At 35.9% G+C, this 11,169-nt stretch overlaps 1 protein-coding gene and 1 pseudogene across 2 annotated transcripts; both read right to left on the reverse strand.

The window, feature by feature from the left end:
- Window positions 1-564: 564 nt before the first annotated feature.
- On the reverse strand, window positions 565-3,000 carry LOC123208683 (annotated as a pseudogene).
- Window positions 3,001-7,236: 4,236 nt separating this feature from the next.
- Window positions 7,237-11,037, reverse strand: LOC123204423. Of its 2 annotated transcripts, XM_044621078.1 has the most exons (8): window positions 10,765-11,037; window positions 10,333-10,674; window positions 10,163-10,249; window positions 9,769-10,071; window positions 9,283-9,453; window positions 9,131-9,184; window positions 7,963-8,109; window positions 7,237-7,870 (listed from the first exon to the last, which is right to left on the reverse strand). In XM_044621078.1, the coding sequence occupies exons 2-8, from the start codon at window positions 10,501-10,503 to the stop codon at window positions 7,493-7,495; spliced, it is 1,311 nt and encodes a 436-aa protein (XP_044477013.1). In that variant the 5' UTR covers window positions 10,504-10,674; window positions 10,765-11,037; the 3' UTR covers window positions 7,237-7,492. The 2 variants fall into 2 exon arrangements, with proteins under 2 accessions (XP_044477013.1, XP_044477006.1); XM_044621071.1 differs by having other exon boundaries at window positions 10,333-11,037.
- Window positions 11,038-11,169: the final 132 nt, after the last annotated feature.

The following is an 11,169-nucleotide window of genomic DNA, read 5'->3' on the forward strand; positions in this document are numbered from 1 at the left end:
TTAAAAATCTGGTATCTATTGATTTATTTAATGTTACTACATTTGTTTTGCTTGTGGGCTCCTAATAGGTTTTAATCCTAGGCCATTGTTTTTTTCTGATTGGTTATTAGGGTATAAGATTTTATTTCTCAATACTATGCTCCCTGAGCAGAGATTAGCACATAGATACAAGTATAAGAACACTCCAGGCATTTAAGTTCCTAATGAATTAGCATGTTAACTGAAGATCTTAAGCTTCACAATCATCAGAATCTTACAAAAACATAAACATTGGCAAAAGAAAATGACTAAGTAGCAAGAAAACGATACAATTAATAACGTTAAAATTAGCATATAAGAGATGCTGCTATTTCCATGCCTATTTGAGCAAAAAAACCAGATTGTCTTGTTGAAAAATATTACAATTTTTTCTCACATCTACCATAACCAAAAATTTAGAATAAGTAAAAACAGGCATGGAAATAGCATAATTTTTCATAATTACACAATCAAAGAATATAATTGATACCGAAATGTCTTCTTCTTCTTCTTCTTCTTCTTCTTCCACTTCTTTTTTTTTTTTTAAAGGAAGATAATAATGATGATTATGGGCATTGCGGATTTCTTCCAGGCCCTCCATAGTAAAAATGTGTGCCCCATTCGTTGTTGTAGGAGCTCTTAATGTTGTAACAATTTGTGTTTTCTGCTACAGTTGAAATGCCCAATGCTGAGCTGAGGCTGTTATCAGAATTCACAATCTCCAGGTTCCTGAAATGGCTTGCTTTTGCGAACCCATCTTCCGCAAAATGGCCTGAACCCATTTGGGTGGAAGTGTGTTCGCCGTTGGCCCTTGAGTTCACCACCTCGCCGCCCCACTCCAAGATGTTGGCATGGTCGGCTAAGCGTGTAAATAGCTCAGCCGGTCAGTACACCACAAGAGTGTTACCGCCAAATCCCATCCACCAATTGCCAATCTTCGGATCCTAAACAAACGTACAAACACTTGAAGTTGATGATTAAATTTATGGTTTAAGAAGACATATTAAGAAAATGTACCTTCGAAATGAGGATGGTAATGTCATATTGGTTGTTGGCATAGGAAGAAACAGGAGAAATGGCAGCACCAATGGCTAATCAACCATTTGTTTGTATGAATCCAGCACAAAGAAGATTGTGGCATCCCGTAGCTTGGTATGAATCGCTCTGTAAATTTGCAAGAACAAGAGTTATATTAGATTATAGAAGTAATTGAATCATATTTGTCTAATTATCAAATTTTGTGTAATTACCAAGTTAAAAAAATAATTTTATTATGTATTACTCAATTATTTGTTGCGAGTCTTGATTATAGTACAAGTTTATGCGGACAGTCAAAGGGGAAAACTTAATCCATGGACCTCTCCTATTAGTGTTCCACAATTGAATATAATTACCATTTGTAAATGATTTGGTTTGACTATGGTTTGTTGAACTTTTGCTTAGAAAATAAATTTTGAGATATGGGAGTTTTTATTATTTTTTATTTATCAAATTAAATAGAAACATAATCAACTTATTTTGCTACAAATAATATATAGAATATCCGTCTAGCATTATATTAGACAGCATTTTCATTAGATTTATGGGTTTAATTTTTCAATTACTTAAGAAGAAGACCAAACAGGATAAATATTATTTTGCATGAACATAGTAAAATACAATTGCATAGAAGATCACAACCATATATCTTTGGCTTCTGTCACAAGGATAGCCGTAGATTTTATTCATGCAGACAATGAGTAGCCTTTGTTTGGTCATTTCAGTGTTTTTCAACACTCGTAAGCAGGTACACAGGGCCATAGTATTCAGATGGAATGAATTTTGATTCCTTAGGCCAAAACTGGCATCCAGTTCCATTCTGAGATGCAGAATTATACGCAATACAAGAGCAATTTTTCCAGCACCCCGCATGGCAATCACTCAGAGCTAAACTTGCATTATAGTCCATATACCCTTTTCTTTGCTCAAAATATTCTGAACCTTTCCTGCACTTTAAGGGCTTTTCGTTTAAGCAAACAGCAGTAGAATTTTTGGCAACAGTGTGGCATGGATTAGTAGTTTCAAATATCCAATTAACAACACCAGAATGGCTATACAAAGTGAACTGTGTAATTTCGCCCAAAGACTCCAACTCCCACCTTGATAAAACAGCTGATTTGTTTTTCACAGAATAAGAGAAATAACTTTCATTCTCATTTGTTACAAACCTGTACTCATACTCATTAATTCTCTTTGTTATCTGTGGTGCGAACAACTCGAAACTCCCATTTTTCCATGCCCCACTTTTCCAATATACTTCTCCTCGCCTCCAAATCATCAATTGGCTGGAACCAGTAGGATCCAGGCTGAGTTTGAAGGCCCCTGGAGATGGCAATTCATCACTTAGCCATGAAGAAAGATAACATTCATGGCCAGTAGCCATGAAGAAAGATAACATTCATGGCCAGTCTTGTAATTGATGCCCAGTTTCATTTCAGGCAGCAGCATGTTTGATGGATAATCAAAACTTTGCCATAAAATTTCTCCCGCCATTCCATCAGAATAAACCTCTCTGATGACAAAGTTTCCAGAATCTAGTAGCGTTGCTGTGATGTTTTTCCCTGAAGTTCTGATTGCTTGATTGGAACTTACAGCAATGGGAGGGGCGCCTTTGTATGCAATCTTCAAAATGCCATCGTTGTCCATTATTAAAGCACCAGAGGAATCAGGAATTGGATCGCTCGGATTGGCAACCCACACAGGATAATAAGGTATTCTGTTGAACCATATTCCTATATAGCGAGGAGCAAAGGTGCCCAAGGCGGCAGAATCAGAACCCAGGCTTAAAAATCCTAACCTGAACACGCCACCTGTTGAGTTCAGAAGTTCCCAGTCATGGAGCCGTTGGCCTTGTTTCAGTGTATCCGTTTCTGCATGAGCAAGACATAGAGGCCTTAAAAAGATGCAAGAAACAATGAAGAAGATAAGGCTAAGCCAAGCCATTGACCCAAATTTGCAGAATTAAATAATTCTCTTAAAATTGCGAGAATGTGTTTCATATCAATCTTTGTCATGAGATTGAGTTGTTTTCCCAAATGCTTAGGTAAAAGTCAAGGTCCTTTTTGCTAAATGAAGTGTTAGTTTTGTTGTCTTGTTGAAATGATAGTTTTGGTTGAAAAGGAGTGATAATCCATGATTTAAGGATTATGCTGTCAATGTTAGGCAGTGAAGTATGGTCTTGATGTACTTAGCTCTACTTGTCTCTATATATGTGTTTGTACCTAAAAATAAATATAGATGCAACAGAAAAAAGGGTTCTTGTTATCTTTTTCATTTTTCCTCTTCCGCTCCTCCTCTGTATTCATAAGACTGCTTTATCTTTTAACAAGTGGTATCAGAGCTCATTTCTTAAGGGACTGTGGAAGAAGAAGTTGCAGGAAAGGTTGGAAGTAAAAAGATGTCAAGCAGCAATTTCCTAGGTATAGGGCCTCCACAGTTTGCTGGAGAAAACTATCATATTTGGGCCATAAAAATGAAGGCTTATCTGATGGCTTTGAATTTATGGGAAGCTGTGGAAGATGATGGAGAACCAGAACCTTTGGGAGCTGATCCAACATTAACTCAGATAAAGTCGTATGAAGATAGGAAAGCAAGGAAACCAAGGGCACTAACCTGTCTTCATTCAGCTTTATCTGAAGTGATCTTCACTAGGATCATGGTTTGCAAGTCACCTAAGGAAGTATGGGAAAGGTTGAAGGAAGAGTATGAAGGAAGTGATAGAGTTAAAACTATTAAGCTTTTAACAATTAGAAGAGAGTTTGAAGTGCTCAGAATGAAGGAAGGACAGCTTGTGAAGGAATATGCATCCAAGCTTCTTGATCTGGTTAACAAAATCAGATTGATGGGAGAAGATTTTCCAGATACAAAGGTTGTGGAGAAAATTTTGGTAAGTTTACCTTCCAAATTTGACTCTAAAGTTTCAGCTATTGAGGAGTCTTGTGACCTCAAGACTCTCTCAGTTTCAGAACTCATTAGTAAACTACAAGCTTATGAACAAAGAACCTTGATTAGAGATGATGAAGCTGTTGAAGGAGCCTTTCAAGCAAAGCACAAGGGGAAGCAAAGAAAAAAGGAGTTCAAGAAGGTTGTAAAGGAGAAATCTGACAAGGGTAAGCCAGGTCAGAGTACACAAATGCAAGGAAGAAAAGGAAACTTTTCACCTTGTTGCCACTGTCAGAGAACTAATCACAAGGAAGAAGATTGTTGGTTCAAAGGGAAACCACCTATTCAATGCAGATTTTGCAAGGAAATGGGGCATATTGAAAAGAATTGCAAAAAAAGGCAAAAACAAAAAAATTGATGAGCACTCACAACAAGCAAATTTTACAGAAGAAGAGGAAGAATCAAGTGCAAGCTTGTTTATGGCTATGTGTGATACCCATGAAGCTGCCAATTATACATGGTTTATTGACAGTGGCTGCACTAGTCACATGGCAAATGATGAAGCTTTATTTAGCAATCTAGACAAGACTGTCAAAATTAAAGTACAGCTTGGAAATGGCCAGGTTGTGGAGTCCAAAGGAAAAGGATCAATGATGATTTACACTAAAAGAGGTACAAAGCTTATTCATAATGTATTGTTTGTTCCTTCACTTGCTCAGAACCTATTGAGTGTTGCTCAAATGTTAAAAAATGGGTATTCATTGACATTCAGAAAGCTAGCATGTTTTATTTATGATCATGAAGATGTGTTGATTGCAAAATTGCCTATGGTGAATAAATGTTTTCCTTTGAATTGGGTATGTGTTGGTGAAAAGGCTCATGTTGTTAAAGAGGATGAATCCAAATTATGGCATTCCAGGTTTGGTCATTGTAATTACAATGCATTGACTCAAATGTGGAAGCAAGAATTAGTAAAGTTCATGCCTAAAATTAGAAAACCTGATGGGGTATGTAGTTCATGTCAAATGGCAAAGCAGCATAGGGAATCATTTCCTACAAACTCTTCATGGAGAGCTAGTGAAAGGCTACAACTAGTTTACAGTGATGTTTGTGGACCTATGAAGACAGAGTCCACGAACAAAAACAAATACTTTGTGTTGTTTGTTGATGACTTGACAAGAATGACTTGGATTTATTTCATTAGACATAAATCACAAGTATTTGATGTGTTTAAGAAGTTCAAGAGGCTGGTTGAAACTCAAAGTGGATGCAAGATCAAAACTTTAAGGACTGACAATGGCATGGAATACAATTCTCAGGAATTTGTTAAGTTCTGTGAGGAAGCTGGAATCCATCATCAATTAACAAATGCATATACCCCTGAGCAAAACGGAGTTGTAGAAAGAAAGAACAGGGTTGTAGTTGAAATGGAGTTTTTTCTTGGAGTTCCAAGAAGCAAGAAGTTGTTGCTCAATCCTCAGCTGAAGCTGAGTATATTGCAACAGCAAATGCTGCAAATCATGCAGTTTGGTTGAGGAAGCTTCTTACTGATTTGAACATGCTTCCTTCCAATGCCACAGTGATCAAAGTTGATAACAAGTCAGCCATATATATGGCTCAAAATCCAGTGCTTCACGGAAAATCTAAGCATATAAAGGTGAAGTTCCATGTTTTAAGGCAATTGGAGGCAGAAAAAGAAGTTCATATAGAGCATTGCAGGTCTGAAGAACAGGTAGCAGATATTATGACTAAAGCTTTGCAGAAATCCAAGTTCGAAAGACTAAGGGAGATGCTAGGAGTATTTGGAAAACAACTCAAGGAGGAGTAATGTCATGAGATTGAGTTGTTTTCCCAAATGCTTAGGTAAAAGTCAAGGTCCTTTTTGCTAAATGAAGTGTTAGTTTTGTTGTCTTGTTGAAATGATAGTTTTGGTTGAAAAGGAGTGATAATCCATGATTTAAGGATTATGCTGTCAATGTTAGGCAGTGAAGTATGGCCTTGATGTACTTAGCTCTACTTGTCTCTATATATGTGTTTGTACCTAAAAATAAATATAGATGCAACAAAAAAAAGGGTTCTTGTTATCTTTTTCATTTTTCCTCTTCCGCTCCTCCTCTGTATTCATAAGACTGTTTTATCTTTTAACAATCTTGAGCCTTTGCATTTGATTATATAATAAACAATGTGGCAAGGTTTCCAGGAAATTTCTTGTTCATTAGACACTGTTGTCCCACCACAAGCCACTAATTTTCTTTGCGCATTGATTACTGGTAAAGAATAGATTCCTGAATTCAGTACTTCGAAAAGTAGAACTGAAATATATTACTTGAAAATCAGTTGCCAGGCCCCGGTTGAACTATTTTTTAAAACAATGTCTATTGCTGGCCTTACAGATTTTCTTTGAAATCTATCTACTGTGTTATTCCCTGAAGGCATGCTTTTACTTTAACCAGCGTGGATCCATTTAACATTTGCAGCAGAAGAAAACATAGTAATGTTTTCCTGCAGCTATATTTTCCTCCCAAAGTAAAGCAGGCTTTCTTCCTGAGGAATGTAGAATTCCACACGCATGCTTTAATTACTGAATCTTGTAATTTCTAAGTTTGTGGTTCACTTAACTCTATTCTTGACTTGTGGGCCAAACTGGGAAAGCATTTGCTCTGTCCTTGTATATATGACAAATCTTTCTTAGAAAACAATGGAGGCTAGTCATGCCACGAGGTTGGATTTTTGTCCTACAACGTACAATCCATTAAATAGTTTTCTGTACATTACCCTTTGAATATCTAAGAAAAGTAATAGATGGTAGACTTTTCTGGTTTGTAAGGCACCCTAATCTATGGAAGGATAAAGATTTGCACTCTGCTACTACTGAAGACAAATTTAGACAAATTAATTCATAAATCTTCCGTTTCCTCAACTAGATAGATATGTTTTACTTAAGAATACTTGTTTGTAAAAGATGAAGGGCACAAATTAGAAGATTGGTTTTACCTTTTAAGTCCAAATTAGACACTCAGAACACATTATTGTTAATCAGCTCAACAGAAGGAACTGGGTGAAAGTGAATTAATCAACCGTGTCTGTGTGCCTATTTTTTGAGTGGATTTTGAATAACTATGAAGCTCATCTCCCAACACCCTCCATTAAATGACATTGAATATGACCCTTCCTCTACCAGCCTTTCTAATGAATTGGCATGTTACCTGAAGATCTTAATTTTCTCTATCATCAGAATTTTACAAAAAACATGAACATTGGCGAAAGAAAATGACTAAGTAGCAAGAAACGATACAATTAATAAGGTTAAAATTAGCATATAAGAGATGCTGCTATTTCCATGCCTATTTGAGCAAAATACCAGATTGTCTTGCTGAAAAATATTACACATTTCCCTCACATCTACCAAAACCAAAAATTTAGAATAAGCAAAAACAGGTACGGAAATAGCATAAATTTTCATAATTACACGATCAAAGAATATAATTGATACCGAATTTTCTTCTTCTTCTTCTTCTTCTTTTTTTTTTTTTAAGGAAGACAATAATGATGATTATGGGCATTGCGGATTTCTTCCAGGCCCTCCATAGTAAAAACTTGTGCCCCATTCGTTGTTGTAGGAGCTCTTAATGTTGTAACAGTTTGTGTTTTCCGCTAGAATTGAGATGTCCAGTGCCGAGCTCAGGCTGTTATCAGAATCTACAATCTCCAGGTTCCTGAAATAGCTTGCTTTTCCGAACCCATCTTCCGCAAACTGGCCTGAACCCATTTGGGTGGACGTGTGCTCGCCGTTGGCCCTTGAGTTCACCACCTCGCCGCCCCATTCCACCATGGTGGCATGGTCTGCCAAGTGTGTAAATAGCTCAGCCGGCCAGTACCCCACAAGAGTGTTATCGCCAAATCCCATCCACCAATTTCCAATCTTCGGATCCTTAAAAAACACACAAACACATTGAATTCATCATCTTAAATAAAGTCGATGATTAAATTTATGGTTTAAGAAGACATATCAAGAAAACGTACCTTCCATATGAGGATGGTAATGTCATATTGATTATTGGCATAGGAAGAAACAGGAGAAATGGCAGCACCAATGGCTATTCTACTATTTGTTTGTATGAATCCAGCACAAAGAAGATTGTAGCATCCTGTGGCTTGATATGAATCGCTCTGTAAATTTGTAATAACAAGAGTTATATTAGATTATAGAAGTGATAGAATCATATATATCTAATCATCAAATTTTATGTGATTAGCAAGTTAAGAAGAAAAAAAAAATCTTTTATTATAGGCATTACTCACTAATTTATTGTGAGTTTTATCATAGTACAAATTTATGCGTATAAGCGGTGGATTCAAAGCTAATTTAATTTAAGTTTAACTATCAGTTTGACTTGAACAAACGCAAAACAAGTTTGATTTATATGAGTTTGAGCTCATAACTTAAGAGTTTTATAATGTTTAGTTCAAGTTTTAAGATATTAAATTTGTCAAGATTGCATGCATAAGAAAATTTCATTCAAAAATAATATTATTTTAACAAATATACATAAAAATAATGTTCTCGATTATAATATCAAACTAAATTTACTCAAACTTGATTTGATATTATAATCGAATTTGTACTCAACTTCTCTCAAATTAAGCTTTATTTGAACTAATTTGAAGGTAACTCATTGTGTTAAACTTGATTGAGTTTGAGTTGGTTCAAACTTAAATTGAATTCGATTCAAATACATCTCATGTGTGTAATTAATAGAGATTTGCCACAAAACCTCAGTGGTGTAGAATTAATTGTCATGTGCAAATGATTTGGTTGGTTTGGGCAGGAAATGAAGGGCCTAAGAATAATTATCCTTTAGTGGATATGTGTTTATTGTTCGATTATGCTTTGTTAAATTTTTGCTTAGAAGTTAATCATCAATAAAGGTGAATTTTAAGACACGGAATTTTAAATTATTTTTTAATTATAAGGTTAATCGTTTTAATGATTAAGCTAATAAATCAAATGTAGAATTGAATTAGATCCTGAATAAGAAAGAAGCCAAGAGAGAGATTGTTAACCCTAGAATAAGTTTGACTTTGACCTTTAAGACCTCTTATTTAGGACCTGATCACGTGCACTTTCACGCAAGAAGGAATAATTAATTAATGATTAATTAAGTTAAACATAGATTAGAGGAAAACTTACCGTCCAATACGTGAACAACCTTGGCCTGCTGTCACCATAAAGCTCCGGACTGACCTGACTAGTACAATAATCCATACTTTAGAAGAAAAATTAACATTAATTATAGATAAATAATTCGATAAAATAAAGATTAAAAGTATTGGAAGAATCACCTGCCATCCAGCTTCTATGCTGTTGAGATCTGAGCCCTCGAATGATCCCGAAAGAATCCAAATCTGTGATAGACTGAACTCGTTGACCACTTGGATCGACGGGTCCCACACGTTTATGGTAGCTCGGGACCCATACACCTCTTTTGATGTTCCAGTGTAGGCGATTGCATGCTATTAGGTAACAACGATTCCATCAGATTGAAATCAACACAAGTTCCTAGAATGAAAATTTCGTGGACCTTATGATAATAAATTGATTGATTGTTAGTTTGGTGGCCAGCAAAGCAATTAAACATTGTGGGCCCTTAATCAGGAGAATAATCAACGGTCTGGATTTTACTTTTCAGATTATAGATTCTATTTTCTTGTAATTATGTGAAATTATCTTTAGTCTGAAAAGGAAACCCTAGTCAATTATCTTCCTTCTTCTTCTTCTACGTTAATGCATTGCTGAAGAAGAAACACAGAAAGATGAAGATAGCGAACCTCATGGCCATTGCCGCTGACGACGTCGGGAGCGTCGGCTCTCCGATCAAGGCCGATTTTACGTTGTTTCTTTCCGAAATCAAACAACGACTTGGCTCGCAATACATCGTCAACCGAGCTCCGACGGATTGGAACTGTTCCCTTTGGACACCTTGTTCCATTTCTATGCCATATTTGCCATGCACTTTTCAGTAGTTCTGAATTTTTATTACTTGGGTTATTGCTCTTTGAGGCTGCTGTTGTCTCTTCTTCTTCTTGTTTCTTCATCGTTTTCATTCCAGTAGGCATTACTGGGGGCACTTTCTGTCACATTGAAAAAATATTATTATAAAATAACAAGGAAGAACTCATCAGTTAAGCTAGCTTTTGAGGAAGAGAGGCAGAGATTTTGCACCTGGATCTTGTGATTTTTTAATAGAGGGTGATCGAGAGCTGGTTGTTTTCTTTTATGAACACAATCTATGATATCTCCATCTGGGCTCTGTAGCATGAAAGTAAAATGCGCTTAAAGAGATCGATGTTGTTGAGAAAAGAGATGAGAAGTGAAAAAATAAATATATATACCTCAATGGTCACGACAGGAGACTTGTTAATCTTGTTCAAATGCTTCTGAATTCTTTCAAGCCTCAAAGGACTAACTTGACTGTAATCTAAACCAGAAACAACCCCAAATCGCTGGAGAGAAATGAGAGCTAGAAGAAGAAGAAGAAAATAAGGAAGAACAGCAGCTCCCATGTTTAATTCATTCAGTGCAAAAACAAAACCAAAACCAAAACCAAACCCTCAATAAACAAGAGATCAGGAAAAGGACTCTTTACACAGTCTGTCTAAATAAATGCTGAAAATGAAGGTTGGTGAAAGATGATAAATAACCTACTTCACCATCAGCATCAAGATCATCATTGCCTGGAAATATTGCATTGGATTCAAACACATACACACACACACAGAATAAGAAAAATAATATTAACTTTAAAGATTGTTTTTTGATGTTACCGAAAGGTAGGGGAAGGAAAGGAAAGCAAGACTTGGAAGCAAAGCAGTAAGTATGTGAATTAAAATCTCTCAGAACTACCCAACTAATTAGCAATGCCCCTTTTATTGCCCTTCTTCAATGTTTCATCTGCCAACATACAATTTTCCATAAATGCTCTTCTTTTGTTGTTGAAAACTCAAACGCATGCACATATCTACCTATATATACAAATATATATTACTTTAAATAATTTGTTTATTTTAGTTTCTTTGCTTCTCAGCCTCCCCATCTATTCCATGCGTTTGTTTGCAACTTTTAAAACACCAAGTAGCACTCAATTGGTATTCTTTCTACCCTACGTAACTGCCACGTGGCTATTCCTTTCCATTGCTTGAATAAAAGTTAAAACTCTTGAAGAATGGAAC

Source organism: Mangifera indica, chromosome 2 (genome assembly GCF_011075055.1).
Source record: "Mangifera indica cultivar Alphonso chromosome 2, CATAS_Mindica_2.1, whole genome shotgun sequence".
NCBI lineage: Eukaryota > Viridiplantae > Streptophyta > Magnoliopsida > Sapindales > Anacardiaceae > Mangifera > Mangifera indica.

Coding starts and splice junctions, on each gene's coding strand:
- LOC123204423 (XM_044621078.1), bottom strand. CDS start 10,503: ATGGGAGCTGCTGTTCTTCCTTATTTTCTTCTTCTTCTTCTAGCTCTC. Junction 10,072..10,162: donor TAAAAAATCACAAGATCCAG/GTGCAAAATCTC, acceptor TCAATGTGACAG/AAAGTGCCCCCAGTAATGCC. Junction 8,110..9,130: donor GGTTGTTCACGTATTGGACG/GTAAGTTTTCCT, acceptor ACAAATTTACAG/AGCGATTCATATCAAGCCAC.